Below are 16387 nucleotides of genomic sequence, written 5' to 3'. Positions count from 1 at the left end.
GGGGTGGCTGTGTTCCAATAAAATTTTACTTATGGGCCCTGAAATTTGAATTTTATATAATTGTGGCATGTCACAAAATTTCATTTTTTTTTTTATTTTTCTCACAGGCCATACAGAAACAGGCAGCAGGCCAGATCTGGACCATGAGCTGTAGTTTGCCATCCCTGCTCTACCCTGACATAAAACATCCTTACTTTTCCAGTGAAGTCACCCTGAGGACAGAGGAACATGAACAAGTATGTTTTGGGGGGCTGCAGGATATCCCTGAAGCAGTCACCACAAGCTAGACATTTTATGAAGGTCTATCACAATGTCAACTAAAGTAATTTTAATAAGATTATTTTAATACGTATTTATGTCAGCATTAATGAAAATATTCAATTACTACTTAAATTACATAGCCTTTCTGCCTCAAAATTTTGAATAAACTAACACTGCTTGGTGTATCCCAAGCACAACACAAGGTAATGCTCAATGCTCCCAGTGACACAAACCTGTTTGAGAAAGGAGAATGATGATCCATTATAGCATGAGGCAGGACTGAAATCAGCAGTCTTCCTATAGCAGGTACTGTCTTCTTTTGGTTCTGACATAGAAGATGGCTTGATCGCAGTAAAACCTATTAACTATCCAACTTCCTAGCAATTGCTTCTCTCTCTCTGGAGTCCAGTGATTCTCCCTTAATGACGCCCAAGCCTCCAGCATGAACTGTTTGCATGTTTTTGTTTACGGCACATCACAGTGGAGTCCCAAGTCACAGTCAACAGCCAAGGTGAGACCCCCTAGTGCTGGGCTCATTGACTCAGCCTTTAATTTTCATGTACTGCTCTGACTCAAATGACACAAACCCATATAAGCGTAAAACCCATGGCATCATTCCACTGTGTTAGTTTCAATCTCGATGCCTCCAGTAATTTAATACTCAGTCAAAAAGAACCTGGTGCATTTTGCTTCCCATTCTGTTTTATTCCAGTACTTTAGTTTTAGAACCTCATTTGGGTTTTTTAAAAGCAAAGCTTCCTACAAGCCTAGTAAATGCACAAGCACAGGTTTCATTACTTCTATTTTGTCAAATGTAGCATTCAACCGGATTCTCTCCAATTTTGTATCAAATGATGAAACACAGCTAAACTGGACCCAGTCCTTGCTAGCATGTTAACAGATTTTGTTCAAAAGTCTGCCATGTCCTTCCTGTTGCATAAATGATCACCAGTCCTGGGACCACTGCATGTTCTAAGGCTCTCAAACGGTACTAAATTTATTACTTCCAGTGGAATGTGTAAATTGGCCTGGCCTTTCCACCCATACTCCATGCCCCCCTGTAGCAAAGTCTGTCTCTCATACCCGTTGTAAATATTTCTTCCCGTAAGTATGGAAGAACTTTTGCCACACCCCCCACAACAAATGTCATGCTATGTTCATACTCAGAACAAACCAATGCCAAAAAAAGGAGCAAGATACCAAATTTGTTTTAACTTTTTATTAAAACGCTTAGGATACAGATTGACTTTCTTTTGTAAATGACTGTTTTACTTTTCCTGAAATAGGACATATATGCACTCTGATAAAACAGAATGAAAAGTCTCAATTCATGGGAGTTCCAGTACAAAGCTCTGACCCTAACTGTCGAGCAAGTTCCTCACAGCGGCTTCTTTCCTCTATATTATTTCTGTGGGACAAGAAATAGACTGCTGCCACTTGATTTTTCAATCCCGACTCTTTCTCCAGTGGCCAAAATAAACCACCTTCACAAAGAGCTGCCCTGTGTAGAATCCAGTTTTCTAGCTTGCTAAAAAGTGATTAGGGACAAATATAAAAAAAAAAACCCAAAAACCAGAAAACTAACACTGAAGCAATCATACCTCTCGTATCTCTGGAGAGAGAAGTATGGGTTACCTTTAGCCAAAGAAAATTAGAAGTATGCAAGTTAACTACCTAGTTCATTCACTGTTAGCTAGATTTGTTCACTTAAGGCTTTAACCCCTTTCCAAACCAGCTATGCTTGCTAATAAATGAAAGGCATGCTCTTCCCAGCTTTATACTTCACTGAGCCTCTGCATTTGGTACCTAGCAGTGAAAAAGCATGCTTTCCCAACAGGTGAGTACTGAAGAATGGGAAACATTCTTCAGTACTCACCTGGGAAATCCAACTAAAGAACGATACTCTCTCACCCCAGGAATACATTATCCACACCTTCCCCGCCCTCATATTAGAAGCAACAATCCACTGAATTTAGTTCAGGCCTCTGCAAATACACCTCAGAATTACAATTTTCAGTTTTGAGGAAAATACCTCTTATCTTTCATTAAAGGAAAAATGAATGAAGATATCCTCCCACATGGAGACCATCTCCTATCCCTTCATCCTTTATTACAAGGGTAAAATATTGGTTAAGATCATGATAATCCAATTTCACACGTGGCATTAGGAAAATGGAATGCTATAAAAATAATCCTCATCACACTACTGGGGATGCTGAGGCTTTTATACCAGGTGCTTACTGACAAGTGATGCTGGCCCAAAAGAACAGCTCAACACAAAGTTCTTGGCTTAGAGTTTCCCCAGATTATTTCTGGACTGGAGAAAGGCAATTTCCTAACACCGCCCCCACCCCACCCCAAAAAATCTGGAAAAGCTACAGATGTTAACCTTTAACATCAAAAATAAGTTGATAACCAATTTAAAAAAATAGAGCTCATGAAGAGTCCAATAAAGAAACCAAATTCTGCAAGTGGAAATTTTAAAGCCCAATGAATGAATCTTTCCTAGATTCAAACAAATGCTACAATACCAGATTTTTAAGTTCTCAACTCACAGAATTAAGAGCCCTTAAGCTGTTAACTTCATCCTGTGTGACTCTCCTAGTCAGAAAAATTTCCCCTAGAATCTGCAAAAATGGCTGAGACACACCTGCAGTGTATGACAACAAGGGATGTGTTCTCAAGTCTTTCATGAGGCAAAAGTCACTTTTACGACTGAAAATGAAAAAGGTGCTACAGAGGGAAATGAAATTTCACAACTACATAAAAGTAAAGACTGGCTAAAATTTGTAACTTTATGAGTAAAAATAATAACAACCCACTCTACAATTAACTCCTCCGCAGTGAACAATCTGCTATGCATGCTGGGATGAGGAATGACGGTAGCCTGAGACTGTGGGAACTGGCCTTAACTGCACGGCCGGGGTTCTGCCCTTTCCTAGTGCTCTGTGCACAAGGTGGTGCCACCTACTACAAGGCAGTTAGTGAGAGGGGAGCCTCTCTCACCAGCCTGCTGTTCATTTGACTGAGCTCTGGCCTCCAACGTGTATCTGTGCATAATTTTATGAAGTATCTAAATGCCATTCACTAGTTAAAAAAAAAAAAAAGCAAACTCTGGACCAAGTAAATTGTGAACTCAAAAAGTTATTAGGAGGGTCACCAATTACACTAATAACACTTTCTTTAAAAAATAGAATCACTTTCTTTTGAAATCAACCACAGTGGTGAGACGTGTTTTTCTTTCCAGGTGCTCCATGATGGCACACAGCTCTACCTGGCAAATCCTGCCACTTCCAAGTCCCGGGGTACTGACCTGCACCAGCACGTGGGGCAGCGTTACCTCCCAACAGTGTGGAGAAGAGCACATGTCACCACTGGGCGATGAGAGAGCTGACAGAGACTCTTGGCTTCTCAACGCCAGACATGGTTGGAGAGCTTTCCTTGTTCTATTAGAAAAGTTCATGAGGAAGCTGTGAATAGGATCAGTCCAGAGAAGTAAAACTCTTTTATTTTCACTGTCCAAACATCAGTCAATATACTGGGAGAGCCAACGGAAGCCCTCGCCATAGCCTTGCCTCTTGAGCACACTGCACATGAACACTTCCATAGGGCGGGCATTCAGCTCCTTCAGGGTCACATTCCCCTAGGGGAGGCAAAATCAAGAAAGGTCCATTAGCGTCTCCAGGTGGAAAAGCTTGAAAGGGTGACAACAAAAATCACTTTCTCTTTCCCTCAAAAGCAAATCTGAGTAGGGATTAATTACAGAAATGTGGTCAAGGCCATTGGGGTTTGTGCTTTCAGGACAGATAAGCAGCCCAGTCCTATTACCAGGTTCTCCCTCTCATTGTGAAGAGCCTTTGCTTTGAACACACCAACATGCATCTGGAAAGCTATGGCAGCAAACCAAGAAAAAGGCCACTGGGACCCACAGAACCAGCAGGCTCTTTCATGGACAAAAGAAATCCAGGACTCCTTAGACATAAGGACATCCTCATTAACACAAGCATTCAGAAATATACACTAATGACAGGTTACATTAAGAAAATTAAAAATTCATGTGCCTGTAAGAGGGAAAACTTAATTAATTAAAGGAAGCATTTCTAGAAAGAACTAGATAACCAAGAAGAAGCAAGACTAAGGAGCCATGCAAAAAAGTCAGGAAGTTAAAGATCCCAGAAAAGGACATTTAAAAAAATAAAATATGCCAAAACCCCAAGCCCAAAAGACCAGGATTCCTGTAATTATGGCTGTTCTAGATTTTTCTCTCCCAAGCATACTTTTCTGCAACAGGGTTCTCCTTCCTACTGGAAACAGCATAACCTACTGACCTGGAAGACTTGGGTTCTATTCCTGATTCCATCACTGACTTGCTGTGTAGACCTGATCCAATAACTCTCAGAGTTTCCTCATCTTCAAAATAGAGGTAACAGTCCTACCTCTTTCAGCAAGGAGCACTGAGGATAACCCAGTGCTCTGATTTCAATGCTTGGAAAGTGATATAAATGATCACTCTTCATAATCTGAAATTTCCAGTGGAAAAAAATTTCTGGCTAAGGAGGGCTTTCAAAATTGATTTCTCAGAACTGGATTTGAAAGACAGTCAGAAAATTCTTAAAATGACAAGTTTGCTTTTTCTACCATTTCCTTCATCCTTATATACCCGAGGAAACTCTCATTAGAAAACAGTTAAAAAAAGAACATGCTCCTGCCTTGAGAGAGTCTAAAATCACCTCTAGTTAAACAAATACTAAGCCCAGTTACTTTTGAAAGACAAGTAAAATCTAGATAGCACAACATGAATGTTTCACAAGCTGTGAATTTCCTTTATAATATGTCCCCTGAAGATTCTTCTCTTGCCTTTCCTGTGGTCTGTCCATAAAGCCCAAATATCTCACGCAGTTTTTCTTCACTGATTGCATCTGTTCTGTCAATTTTGTTACCCAAGATAAGGATTGGCACGTTGGATATTGTTTCATCAGTCATTAAAGCCTAAAGACAAGATAAAAAATGGGTTGAGTGAGGAATCTATAAAAGCCCACCAAATAATGAAAACAACTTTGACTTTCACTTGTCTATAAGGTATCAAATGTAAAGTGAAAATCTGACCATATTTATACCTGAGTGATTAACTAAAAGTTAATCTTGACATTATAGCCCCTAAAAATTACCTTGACATTAGTTAGAAATCCCCTAACAGCTTCAAAACAATTATAATGTAAAGCTGTGTCTATTTGCAAGGCAGCAAAACTGCCCAACCTTAACTCTGAGCTAAATCACTCAGCCACAAGCCATCCTCAGCTCTCCCCTGAGCACTGTCCTAGAAGAACAAAGCTCTGGCTACAGAGCCTCAAAGATGACTACCAGAGTCCCCAGATATACACTAGATGTCCCATGTGCACAAAGCACTATCTCTGACACTGAGAGGAAGACAAAAGGAAAGGTAAGGGGCTTCCCTGGTGGCACAGTGGTTGAGAATTTGCCTGCCAATGCACGGGACACGGGTTCGAGCCCTGGTCTGGGAAGATCCCACATGCCACGGAGCAACTGGGTCTGTGAGCCACAACTACTGAGCCTGCGCATCTGGAGCCTGTACTCCGCAACGAGAGAGGCTGCGATAGTGAGAGGCCCGCGCACTGCGATGAAGAGTGGCCCCTGCTTGCCGCAACTAGAGAAAGCCCTCGCACAGAAACGAAGACCCAACACAGCCATAAATAAATAAATAAAATTTAAAAAAAAAGGAAAGGTAAGACATATCCCTGGCTCAAGAAATCCTCACTCTATATTCATCTGTCAGCAAAGCAAGGCAAGTGGATGATTAAGTGTTGCAATGAATAGGAAGAGAATATAAATATTAAAAGACGTTCAGGAAAATAAAATGGCAATGTGGGCTTGAGGAAAGTCTTAGTGAAGATGTGGAAACTAAACTGGACTCTGAAGGAGGGGCAGCGTGTGGACAGGCAGAATCCAAAGAAGGAAGAATATAAGCAATGGCTTTACAGCAGGAAAAGAATTCAGGAAGCCACATGGAGTATCACCTGGCTCGATTAAAGCATTTATGGTGACATGTGTTGACAGAGTAAATGGGTTGGGAAGGGATGACAAGCATTAGTGCCAGTCTGAGAAGTAAGCTACAATAGATCCCAAAGACCCCCAATCCAGAAATTATTAGATAGAATCTACACTTTTAGTACAATGAATTTGCAAACAGTATCTACCTGTGGTGCTCAGGTAAGGGATGATGATCTAACCTAAGCTAGCAGCATGTAATGAATAGTGCAGCAGGCATTCTGGAGAAAAAAGTGAAGAGACTGATATCTAAATGATAAGACAGATAACACAGGAGTCGAAGCTGGCAGAGATTTCAAGCCTGGGAATCTATTTCACTGACAGGAAAAGCTAGGAAAGAAGAGCAGAGTTGAAGAGAAACCTACTTTGAACATCTCAAGTTCCAGGAAATGTTATACAAAATCAGAGTAAGAATGTCATTCATTCATTAAATACTAACAAAGTGCGTATTATGTGCCCGAGGCTTTACTAGGTACAGGGGTTTCACAAAGAAATAAGACAAGGTCCCTACCATCTAAGTTCACAGTCTGATGGGAGAGTCCTAAAAGAAAATCAGCAAAGACAACAGACACTGATAAGATGGAGAGTTTAACAGTCTGAGAGGTCAGAGAAGGCTTCCCAGAAGCAGTCATACCTGAACTCTGAAATCTCTTAAAAGGACATTTAGAAATTTACCAGCAAAATGGGGTAAGGGTCAGGTGAGAAAACCAGGCAGAGACAGTTACTTCTGCATACGCAAGGGAAAACAAGTTGTTATCTAAGTTTGGAATGTAGATCAAGGTAGGCAATAGAGAGAAAAGCTGAAGAAATAAACGAGGAAAGATCATGAAAGATCTTATGTGCTAAGCAAAAGATCTGTGGATTTTATCACCAAAGTGGTAAGAGACCTATTCAAGAATATTAAGTAGGGCAAAGACAAGTCTGAGTAAGTTCCTTCCAGCATTAGTATATGGCAGGGTGGTGGTGGAATCTACAGTAATTCACTGCATGTCCACGTAGATGAGGGAAAATGAACAGTTCCATTCTGGGAGAACAGAAATGGTAGGTAGAGTTTCTAATAAGTAGCATTATGTATGAGGCTGCAGCACAAGAGAGGTTTAAACAAGAGAAATCCATCTGGGAGTCACTGGCATGTGGGTTGCAGATGAAGGAATGGGAGAAGCCTGGACCAGCCTGGGAAAGCACCAAGATTTAAGGGCTAAGCAGGGGAATGGGTGCTTGTGAAAGAGTCTGAGAAGTATCAGCCAGAGAGAAAGCACCAAAACCAAGAATGTAAAGGGGAATTTAGAGAGAGAATGACCAGTGCCAAGGGGTCAAGTAAGGGAAGGACTGCCCTGTAGGCGATTCTCCATGAGACTAGAGCTTCAGATTCAACAAACATACTTAAACCTGAGAGGTTCAAATTGCCAGGAACAAAAATGCAGAGAGAGAGTTGTAAATCAAAGAGAAAGACTAAGGCACAGGGTAACACAGTAGGCATTACAAAGGCAACATTACAGAAATTATCAAGCCAAGAAAATGCAATGTTGAGAAAGGAAGAAACTTGAGGTGAGTCCTAGTTAGTATCAAACACTGCACGTGACTGAAACTGAAGACAGAACAGACTATTAAGGTCTGACAAGTCACTCAGTGCAAGAGTGGGCAGGCACAACCTGAGAACACAGATTCAAAAACGCAAAGAACACTAATATCTCCTTTAAGGTTTCACTATGCCAACACTTCATAAACAGTGAACATATGTGCTATGTGAAAGGGAAAGACGTTAATTATGCTGGGAAAACAGGCATTAACTGAGGAGTGTCCTGAGCAAACTGCACAAAGAGTCACCCTATGATAGATATAAGCAAAGTTAATTTACTCGTGTTCAAGCCAAGTTTCCTCAGAACATCGAAAAGCAATGTCTTAGATTTTAAAACACTTTCTTCCTGCAACTAGGACTTTTACCAAATGTTAACTGGAATGATTAAGTATTAGCACTACTGAGCTGTATTTCTTAAACAGAGGCCAAGAAAGGAAAAAATATAAACATACATTAAGCTCAACTTTGGATTCCATGAGTCGAGGATGATCTGCACAGTCCACCAGAAAGACAATCCCATTAATTGCGGGGAGATAATTTTTCCAAACTCGACGGGCTAAAAGACAAAGTTTGCAGTTACATCAATTTAAAAACATATGTACTGAAAATGAATAACCTAATGGTCTATAAAGTAGACAAATCCTGGCCAGGTTTCAATAGCATTAGACTCTGTATAGATTCTCCAAACCCTAGCCAATATTAAGTCAGAACAGAGGATATAAACTGATGGTCCATGAACTGAATCTGATTTTTTAAAATCTGAAAATCAAGGTTTTCTGCCTGACTTTCTGAAAAAGTGCAACATCTGGATATCCCATGCCTATCTATCCACATGCCGGATGGATAATAATCAGCTGGAACTGAGTGGTGGCTACCCCTTTAGATGAGGTCTCAGTTCTTCAGTCTGAAAAAGTTACCACCACTCCCTACTTACTCCCAATTTCACTCACTTAAATGACCTACCTCACCCCTGGAGCCATTTTAGTTTGCAACCTCTGAGTTAAAATATCAGGATGCAAATTACTTTTCAATATAACTTTCGTCCCAAGTAACCAATGTGTTCCTAAGTAACCAATGTGTAAGCGTACTGACACATTCATCCACGCAGCCCATAGGGAGACTAGGCTTGACAGGTGGTTGAAGTTCCCAGGCCAATTACCTCAGTTTCCTTATTTAACCCAGTGTGCCCTATAAATTTTATTTTTTTGTTTATGACATGAAATGATAATGGTCTGGGAAGTAATGCTTTAATTGTATTATAATTTCTAAGCCATTCGTTTCTGGTCCTTTCAATGGGATGATTAAGGAAGCATCTCTCGGTGTCTAAAATCATCAAACATTTAACAATGGTTACCTCTGAAGAGTGGGACTGGGAAGGGGAGGTTGGGGAATTTCACTTTTACCTCCCATATTTGAATACTGATTGTATACTGAATTTGTGACATTGATCCTGGACTACTTGCATAAGTTAAAATTTTTAAGTTATACCAAAAAAAAAGGAAACCTCCAAATGTATAGCATTTTAGTAATTTGTGTAAAATGGTGGCTAGGTTATCATGAAAATGTGTTTCTGTTAATTAAATTTTCCTCAAACAAAACAGAACTATGTACAGATTTTTCTTGACTAACAATGGGGTTATGTCCCGATAAATCGATCGTAAATTGAAAATCTCATAAGTCGAAAATGCATTTAATACACCTACCAAACAGAGCTTAGCCCAGCCTACCTTAAAAGTGCTCAGAACACTTACATCAGCCTACAGTTGGGCAAAATCATCTAACACAAAACCTATTTTATAATGTGTTGAATCTCTCATGTAATTTATTGAACACTGTACTGAAAGTGGAAAAGAGAATGGTTGCATTGGTGCAGAATGGTTGTAAGTATATCAGTTGTTTACCCTCAGGATCACATGGCTGACTGGGAACTGCCCAGCATGATGAGAGACTATGTATGGTACAATACCATACGTGGCTAGCCTGGAAAGAGATCAAAATTCAAAATCTGAAGTACAGTTTCTACTGAATACGTATCACTTTTGCATCACGATAAAGTCAAAAAATCTTAAGTCGAACCATCATTAAGTTGGGGACCATCTGTACAAAAACGCATTTCCCTTCTCTATCAAAACCTGAAAGCTAAATTTATCACACCAAATAATACACAATTCCCAGTTCAGGTGTCTAAAAACACCTACTCCTTCTGCATTCTCCAGATGGTCTCAGTTCAGCTTATAACCGTGTTATCTCTGAATTTAAATTTGTAAGCAGTTACAAATACTTTTGAAAGAAGCAGAAAAGAGACCATACACCCATCCCTACCCAAATGGAAATAATACAAGCTCATTAAAGAAAAAAAGGAAACAAGATAATCTATAATCCTCCATCAATACACAGCCACTGCTAATGTTTCTGTGTACTTTCTTTCAATCTTTCTTCTGTATAGGTATTTTATGTGATGGTGCTCATACTACATAAATGATTTTGTAGGATATAAATAATAAATGAATAAAATAAATGTAATTATACGTTAATGAAATCACTGACTATAAAATTATTTGGATCTCTTCTCAGCCTTCTAGCTAAAATTATCTGACTTTACATTTACAATTACCAATATTCTACTTTTTTTAAACTACACTTTAAAAAAAACTGTATTAGATTCAACCTAATAACATAATGCTCCAAAAGGAGACATCTCAACTCAATTTGATAACAAATGAGTAAACCTGACAGAATCTCAATAGGTTCTTTCTTCTACCGTCCCAGAATATTTATTCCCACATCTTAAATGTTTTACTCCGAAGCCTAGAGTCTTGCCAAATGTAAAGTGGGCATTGATCGGATAAAGATGCCCCATTCTGCATATCTCCAAAACACCTGACAAGAACTGGGAACCAAATGGAGAGCAAGAAGGCAGAAGAAAATGTTCCACCAACGGCCCAAAATGGGGAGAGTATACAAAAAATCAATTCAGATCACGGTGGTCACAAATAGTCACTGTATTATTTTTGCAACTTTTGACAAATTTAAAATTACTTACAAATAACTTAATTTCCTACATACTTTAACTCCATTGAATAACAGATACAAGAAAGACATGATTAAATTCAATATGTGATACTGTAATGGATCTTGCATAAGAGGAAAAATGCTATAAAGGAGATTATTAGAACAAATGACAAAAAAAGGGAATATACACTATAGAGTAGACAAATAAAGCTTCCTGGGTCTGATAATTATTATGATTATATAAGGGAATATTCCTGTTATTAGGGAACATGCATTAAAGTATTTAAGGAGTAAAAGAACATGATGAACTCACAAAAGGGTCAAGAAAAATAAATATTAACATGTTTTACACAGAGAGGGAGACTAATAAATTTGGGCAAAAGTTATAAAGGAGGGGAGTTCTCTGTATTATTTATGCAACTTTTGGCAAGTTTGAAATTACTTAAAAATAAGTGAATAAAACAACTTCATTAAGTAAGATCTCAAGCAATTTAAAAGGTATATATGACACACTGCTTTAAAAAAGGGGAACAAAATGAACCAGAAGTCAACCACCCTTCCACTGAACCATCTCTTACCTTGTTCATGCCCACCAAGATCAAAAGTTGTAAAAGTCATTCCAGCAATTGTCAGCTCTTCTGATGCTGAAAAATAAAGGAAGAAAATAAACTTCTCCATCCAACAAGGCCCAACTACCAGTATTCTAATCCAATACAAATGCAAAACCTAATGAAGCTTTCACTATGTAAAGAAAAGGATACAACGGTGAAAACACTCTTAAATAATTCTAAAAAGCCAACAAGTCTCTTTTCCTCCAAGGTGTTTGCTGCTCCTTAGAAGTAGATATGGGAGATGTGTCCCATTGCAGGACTAGTGAGAACAGATAGTGACAAAGTTCCAGAGGTTTAGATTTATGGGTATTTGACCTGAGTGTATACTATAAGGAATTTTTTTCAAGTAAGCTGTCTTTTGGGGCTTCAGTTAATAACAGAACTGAATCAACTTGGGATTCATCCTACAGCCCTGACACTGACCCTCAAATATCAAAAGGTCACCGGGTATTTTCAAACCTACTCGGATGTAATGTTGGAACATGTTGGCCCAATCTGTCATCTTTGAGCATGTGTAGAAGAGTGGTTTTGCCTGCATTGTCTAAACCCAAGAATACAAGTTTTCCAGATTTCTTGTAGAGTCCTAAAAAAGAAAAAACCAAAAGTTAACATAATTTTCTCTCTACACACCAAAGCCTACTTGTATCAACATTTAAATGGTTACAGGAAATACACATAGTTTGAAACCTATGATATATTTCAAGGAAATGGCTTTACCTAGGAACTGGAGCACACTGCTGAAGCCATTGTAGAGCCACTCAAAGATGAAAGACATTATTAATGCTTACTACCTGTATAAAATAGGAAAGCAGCAAACATTAGCTTTCTGAATGCTAGTATATTTCGGAGAAGTTAACTCTCATTCACTGGCCCTGATGCATGTTTACAGTCCCATGTTTTGGGGCATAAGAAAACAAAGGATTGTGCACTCTGGAGGGAAGTCTCTGGGGTCCTCAGATCTGCACAAACTTCTGGTTTTCTACGTTTCCAATCTATGATACTCAGAAGACTAGGAGTTAAAGATACTTTCCTCCTTTGCTGTGTGATTCACTCCTCCAGGCAGCTGCTCATTTGCATTCCCTAGATACACCACTGCTGTCTACCAGTTAGCAAAACTTCTAGGAAATCAGCCCCATCAATAATCTGGATCAAAATGTCACAATGATGCACTAAGTAGAAAATAAGAATAAAGGCATATTAACCTGAATGAAAAGCATATTAACCCATCCTTGCAAACAACTCTAAAAAACAAGGTCACCAAAATCCTACTGGCTGGCACAATTTGCACTGCTCCATTTACCAATGCTATCTCTTCTTAATATTTGTTTAACCCCTCTTATAATATGTATCTCAACTTAAAAAAAGATGATATCACTATAATGGAGAGCCATGAAGAGATAAGAGAATCCGATCATAATGTGAATAATCAACACCTACCAAACCCATTTTACAAATATGGACTTTCTTAAAATAACAATACTCATTCAGGGCATAGAGGTAGGTTCCTAGCCAAGTACATACCTCAATACTGATATTAACACCACTTTTTCTACTGTTTCCCATAAGCCTAGACAAAACAGAAGATGACCCGAAGCTCCTAAAAGGTCTACATACACTGGGGAATAAGCAAGAGGACCTCTGAATGTTAAGAGGGTAGGATCTAGAGCTAATGGTGGGTGTTAAGGTTTCTCAGAGTCAGCATGTCCTGATCACACTGAACTTCTGCCTCAGTATCTCAGATTTGGTGCAGAAAAAAGGATGATCCCCCATTTTCACTCCTCTTCATCAGCAAGAACACCTGAACACAAGGTGGCCAACTGTTATCAAACAAATTTGCTGAAGTTTTGTTTTTAAAAAAAAGTAAACAGGGCTTCCCTGGTGGCGCAGTGGTTGAGAGTCCGCCTGCCGACGCAGGGCACGCGGGTTCGTGCCCCGGTCCGGGAGGATCCCACATGCCGCGAAGCAGCTGGGCCCGTGAGCCATGGCCACTGAGCCTGCGCGTCCGGAGCCTGTGCTCCGCAACAGGAGAGGCCACAACAGTGAGAGGCCCGTGTACCACACACACACACCAAAAAAAAAAAAAAGTAAACAGAAGTTTACTGTAAAAGGGTTAGCCACAAAAACCCACCTATATTCTTCATTCAAAGAATGCTAGATGAAGAAGAAATTGAAAAATGGAGACAGTGTGTGTTAATTTTCTTTTTCATCCAATTACTGCGTTTTTTTAAAATCAGGCCTGTGGCCTCACATGTAAACTTTAGGGACTGCTTTAGTGCTTATCTTCTATGGCTCTTACCATAGAAGGGCCAAATGAAGCTTGGGAGTTTGGGTGGGATGGAGACTGAAGGAAAAAGCTTTTATAGAAAGATCCTAGAATTTCCCCGGTGGTCCAGTGGTTAAGACTCCGTACTTCCACTGCAGGGGCACGGGTTCAATCTCTGTTCAGGGAAATTCTGCATGCCGCGCTGTGCAGCCAAAACCAAAAAAGGATACTAAATAAGGTTTTTTCCCCTCTTCAGTAACATCAAAATATATTTTGGCAGAAAAACCAAATTTAGTATGTTAAATAATAGTTTTGTCCGGAAACCTTGTCTCTACTTTAAGAAGTCCAATGACTTAAATATACTTACAAAGTTCCTGTGCTTAAGTTTCCACTGCAGGTTAAGTAAAAGAACAATGTGCCTCTCCTCTGCAATCCCACCACACCAGTCATCCTTCTCTATTTTCTCCGGCTACTACTTGGAGAAGCAGGGCTCACCTTTAGAGAGCACCTCTCATTAAGGTCACTCCCAATGATTACGACTTTAAAACCCAACACTTATATATTCATTTATATTACACTGGTTTGCAGTCATTACTTTCTAGATAGTTTGTAAAGTTTTACTACATCATTTTAGAAGTATTCCCAACTAGATAAATTCTCCCAAGGTGACAAGGGGAACAGCCCATTTTAGGGAATTTTTCACGGTTAACTGAACTACTTTGACTTTCCAATTTATTCTCCCTTGACATCCTTGCTTTAAAAGTCCCATAATTCTTCCCTCCAAAATGATCTACGGAAAGTACTTGAAGAAACTCTTCAGGTGATGTTAAAAAATAATAAAACCCCTTACTGGACCCAAAGAGTTGCACTGTATTGTTACCCAAAGTTAAGGAAATGTCTCTGATGGCTCCTCCATCCTTGAGATCTTAGGCTTTGTACCCCCTCGTGAGTAATTTTTCAGTTTATACAGTGCCTGCACATATATCTCATTTCAGCCTCACACCAACCCTATGAGGTAGGAATCCTTAGCCTCATTTAACAAGATGAGGATGCTGATGGTCCTAGATTAGCTAGCTTAACCAAGACTGCTCAGCTGAAAAAGTAACAATGCCAGGACTTAAACCCTCCTCTTTTAATGCCAAAGCCAAAGCTCTTCCTGTTAATATCACATAAAATTCCAATGCAAATCACAAAAATGCTTTAAAAAAACATAAAGCTTCCTTAAACCACCAACTACACAGATAATAACCTGCTGTTTTCTTCCTTACAACTCATCACAACTTCTGAACGATATATTAATAACTAGCATTTTATTCCTTTTCTATCCTTGATCCACTTTACCACCTTATGGCACCTTATGGCAAATTAGACTACAATCTAAGGGCTCTAACTACCAACAAAAGCACTGCCAACGTACCTAAAACTAACATTTGCAAATTTCAGGACTAACTGATTCAAATAAATAAAAAGGAGGAGCACTAGACTGACAATTAACCAATAAAAAATCTATGCATCACTTCTTATACATACTCATTACTTCTTATTCATGCTCAGAGCATGCTTATTCATGCTTGGCTGCAGAGTAAACTCTGCTTGGCTACAGAGTAAACGTCAAAACTATGTAAAGCCCCCTGTCAAAACCTAAGCAGATGCACCGCGGTAAAGGAGAAAAGACGAGAACAAGGGAGAATACTAACAGAGATTTTTTTCCATGCACTGAAGAGAGAGGGGAAAAAGGGGGAAGTGGAAGAAGAAAACACGGGGTTCGACCCAGGACAGCAGCAGATGATAACACACAGCTGAAGTGGGGGTGGGGAGAGCCCTGGACTAGGAGCCAGGAGATCTGGTTCGAACGCTCACACTTGCTATCTGCGGGGCCTTGGGCAATTCACTGTGCCTCAACGAGCCTTAGTCCCCGAATCTGTAAAATAAAAATAAAATTAAAAAAAAAAGGATAATCATCAAGGACTTCAATCCACCCCACCGAGGGCTGAAGCTCATCCGAGACAGGGGATATGAAGCCGATTCGTAAACCAGAGCGCACCGTACCGACAGGAAAACTGTTATCCTGCCCAGCAGCTGCAAAACCCCCGAGCGGAATGCTGATGGACCCGATACCCGAGAGGCCGGCAGGGGACCGAGCAGACCCGGCCAAGCCGGCCCGTCCCCGCCCAGAACGAGTCCCGCGGCCCCACAGAACCGCCTGCGTGTCACTTCCCCCCCCAAAATCCCGCCTGCGCCGGCCTCCGCCCCGACCCTCTCCGCCGGCCACCCCAGCCCCTCCGGCCCCGGCTCCCTCCTTCGCCGCGGTCCCCGACTCACGGCCTAAGGGGCTCCTCCGGCGGCGGCGGGCGGCTTGGACCCTCCCTCAGAGCACAGAGCCCAGAAGCACCCTGGACCGCCACCTACTCGCCGGATATACGTAACACCTCCTCCCCCGGGACTTCCGGGCGCGTGCTCGCCCCCGCCCCTTCGCAGCGTCACGTCGCTCTGACACCCGGTGCCGCCCTACCAGCGACTGGGACCGCGGAGGGGCGGGCCTCAGGCGAGACGAAGACCCTCGGGGGCGGGCCCGACTTGGCCCCGCCTCCTCCC

The 16387-nt window shown here is 40.6% G+C and overlaps 1 protein-coding gene across 5 annotated transcripts; it reads right to left on the bottom strand.

Moving 5' to 3' along the window:
• Positions 1-1453: 1453 nt before the first annotated feature.
• Positions 1454-16224, bottom strand: SAR1A (secretion associated Ras related GTPase 1A). Of its 5 annotated transcripts, XM_079899613.1 has the most exons (9): positions 16115-16212; positions 15653-15713; positions 12556-12698; positions 12247-12316; positions 11993-12112; positions 11497-11562; positions 8359-8462; positions 5119-5250; positions 1455-3904 (listed from the first exon to the last, which is right to left on the bottom strand). In XM_079899613.1, the coding sequence occupies exons 4-9, from the start codon at positions 12302-12304 to the stop codon at positions 3788-3790; spliced, it is 597 nt and encodes a 198-aa protein (XP_079755739.1). In that variant the 5' UTR covers positions 12305-12316; positions 12556-12698; positions 15653-15713; positions 16115-16212; the 3' UTR covers positions 1455-3787. The 5 variants fall into 5 exon arrangements, with proteins under 5 accessions (XP_079755741.1, XP_079755739.1, XP_079755738.1 ...); XM_079899615.1 differs by lacking the exon at positions 12556-12698 and having other exon boundaries at positions 1454-3904; XM_079899612.1 differs by lacking the exon at positions 12556-12698 and having other exon boundaries at positions 12247-12320.
• Between the last annotated feature and the right edge of the window lie 163 nt (positions 16225-16387).

The sequence above is a fragment of the Stenella coeruleoalba genome, assembly GCF_951394435.1.
Source record: "Stenella coeruleoalba genome assembly, chromosome: 16".
NCBI lineage: Eukaryota > Metazoa > Chordata > Mammalia > Artiodactyla > Delphinidae > Stenella > Stenella coeruleoalba.
The sequence above is the reverse complement of the archived record's forward strand: the minus strand, read 5'-3'. Positions and strand labels throughout refer to the sequence as shown.

What these genes read in the sequence shown, in the direction of transcription:
- SAR1A (XM_079899611.1), bottom strand. Translation starts at nt 12,304, where the DNA reads ATGTCTTTCATCTTTGAGTGGCTCTACAATGGCTTCAGCAGTGTGCTC. An exon ending in TGTTCCAACATTACATCCGA is followed by an intron (nt 11,563 to 11,992) that starts GTAGGTTTGAAA and finishes TTTATTTTTCAG; the next exon opens with CATCAGAAGAGCTGACAATT. An exon ending in AATCCAAAGTTGAGCTTAAT is followed by an intron (nt 5,251 to 8,358) that starts GTATGTTTATAT and finishes TCTTGTCTTTAG; the next exon opens with GCTTTAATGACTGATGAAAC.